This window comes from Castanea sativa, chromosome 1 (assembly GCF_040712315.1).
Source record: "Castanea sativa cultivar Marrone di Chiusa Pesio chromosome 1, ASM4071231v1".
NCBI classification, from domain to species: Eukaryota; Viridiplantae; Streptophyta; class Magnoliopsida; order Fagales; family Fagaceae; genus Castanea; species Castanea sativa.
This window is the reverse complement of record NC_134013.1, coordinates 11,496,197-11,497,730: the sequence shown is the minus strand read 5'-3', so window position 1 is coordinate 11,497,730 and position 1,534 is coordinate 11,496,197. Positions and strand designations below refer to the sequence as shown.

Sequence of the window (1,534 nt, the reverse complement as noted above, 5' to 3'; positions counted from 1 at the left end):
GAGCATGTCTGCATGTACATGCTATTTTTTAAAAATCTTATTCATTTATTTGGAACATTAAATACACACATTATGCTTTAAATCTGAACTTTCCCGATCTTTTTTTTGAATTCTTTTCTAGAGAAGTACTGAATTCGTTGACGTTATTAATTAATTGAGCAGTCGAAGTTACATTATGGAGTATTGTTTAAACGTGACCAGTTGAGCCCTTATTGTTTTTTGAACGGTCGGAGGGAAAAACTTTTTCTGTGATAGAATAGCTTTCCTTAATGGGATAGAGTCACATTAATTACTCCGACTCTGCCTTTCTAATTAAACATTGTTTTATCTTCAAGATTTCTACATTTTCTGGATTTGTAAAACAGTTCCGCGTAGAAGTGTTATCTCAAAACGTGTGCGTGAAAACCATCCAAGAAGTAACACAACCAAAGTGCCTACTCTAGATGATTCCAATTGCTTTTCGTTACCAGATATTCCCTCCCTAGTCACTATGCTTTTTCTTTATTTCTCTTCCGCGTTCGAACTATATGTCATAATTGAGAATGCATGCCCCGTCCTAGCTTGCATGCACCTACCTTTTTTTGTTTATTTATTAATTCTTGCTGCCTAGTTCACGTATACGCTTGCTATATATAGGAGCATCCTTAGCTCACTTCTACTCACTAAATCATCAGGTTTTCAATATTTCATTTTCAACTAGCTTTGCAACGAAAGTAGCTCTAGCTTCAAGTCATCAGCCATGGCCATCTCAAAGGCTTTAATTTCTTCCATTCTCATTTCTATTCTCGTCATCCATCTTGTTGAAGCTGATCAGATGGTAAACTTAATTTTAGCAATCTTTCCTCTTCCTATTATTTTCAAAAATAAACATGCATGAAGCCTAGCTAGCACTTTCTCTCTAACACGATAATGTGTTGTTATGCAGGTGAACGCAGACGCAACAAAGGGTTCTCCCAGTAAAAAAATAGGTGAGTTTTATCTTCTTCCATCACTATATATGTTACATATATGATACTGTTTGATCGAATAATCATAGTTGGCTAATTAAGGGATTGAATTATATGTTATACTTTTCAGATTGTGGAGCAGCATGCAGTGCAAGGTGTCAGTCATCGTCTAGGCCAAACCTGTGCAAGAGGGCATGTGGGACTTGCTGTGCTCGATGCAGCTGTGTTCCCCCGGGCACTTCCGGCAACCACGATGTATGCCCCTGCTACGCTACCATGACCACCCGTGGTGGCCAACTCAAGTGCCCTTGAAAATACATCTCAGACTTTGTTGCGTTAGTCTTATAAGAGAAGAATGGATGAGAAGTGTCTTTAAAAATAAATTTGCGTACTAAATAGATGCATATCACATTGTATAAAAGCTATTAAAAGAAATTCTTTTAAAGAATGATTTTTATTATTTTCTCTTTTATGAAAAAAGAGTTGTTGTAACTTGTAATTGAGTTGAATAACAATCATAGTTGTTGTGCGCCCCAAATGCGGTTATTGGGTCTGAGATGTATTTGGGCTCACAATCTATTTGTACA

At 36.7% G+C, this 1,534-nt stretch overlaps 1 protein-coding gene across 1 annotated transcript; it reads left to right on the top strand.

Moving 5' to 3' along the window:
* Window positions 1-302: 302 nt before the first annotated feature.
* On the top strand, window positions 303-1,534 carry LOC142621634 (gibberellin-regulated protein 1-like). The gene is made up of 3 exons (XM_075794945.1): window positions 303-817; window positions 926-968; window positions 1,078-1,534. The coding sequence occupies exons 1-3, from the start codon at window positions 740-742 to the stop codon at window positions 1,257-1,259; spliced, it is 303 nt and encodes a 100-aa protein (XP_075651060.1). The 5' UTR covers window positions 303-739; the 3' UTR covers window positions 1,260-1,534.

Bases quoted from the DNA above. Each gene is read 5' to 3' on its own strand.
- LOC142621634 (XM_075794945.1), top strand. From the start codon at position 740: ATGGCCATCTCAAAGGCTTTAATTTCTTCCATTCTCATTTCTATTCTC. The intron at 818-925 runs GTAAACTTAATT...GTTGTTATGCAG, and splicing joins TTGTTGAAGCTGATCAGATG to GTGAACGCAGACGCAACAAA. The intron at 969-1,077 runs GTGAGTTTTATC...TATACTTTTCAG, and splicing joins TTCTCCCAGTAAAAAAATAG to ATTGTGGAGCAGCATGCAGT.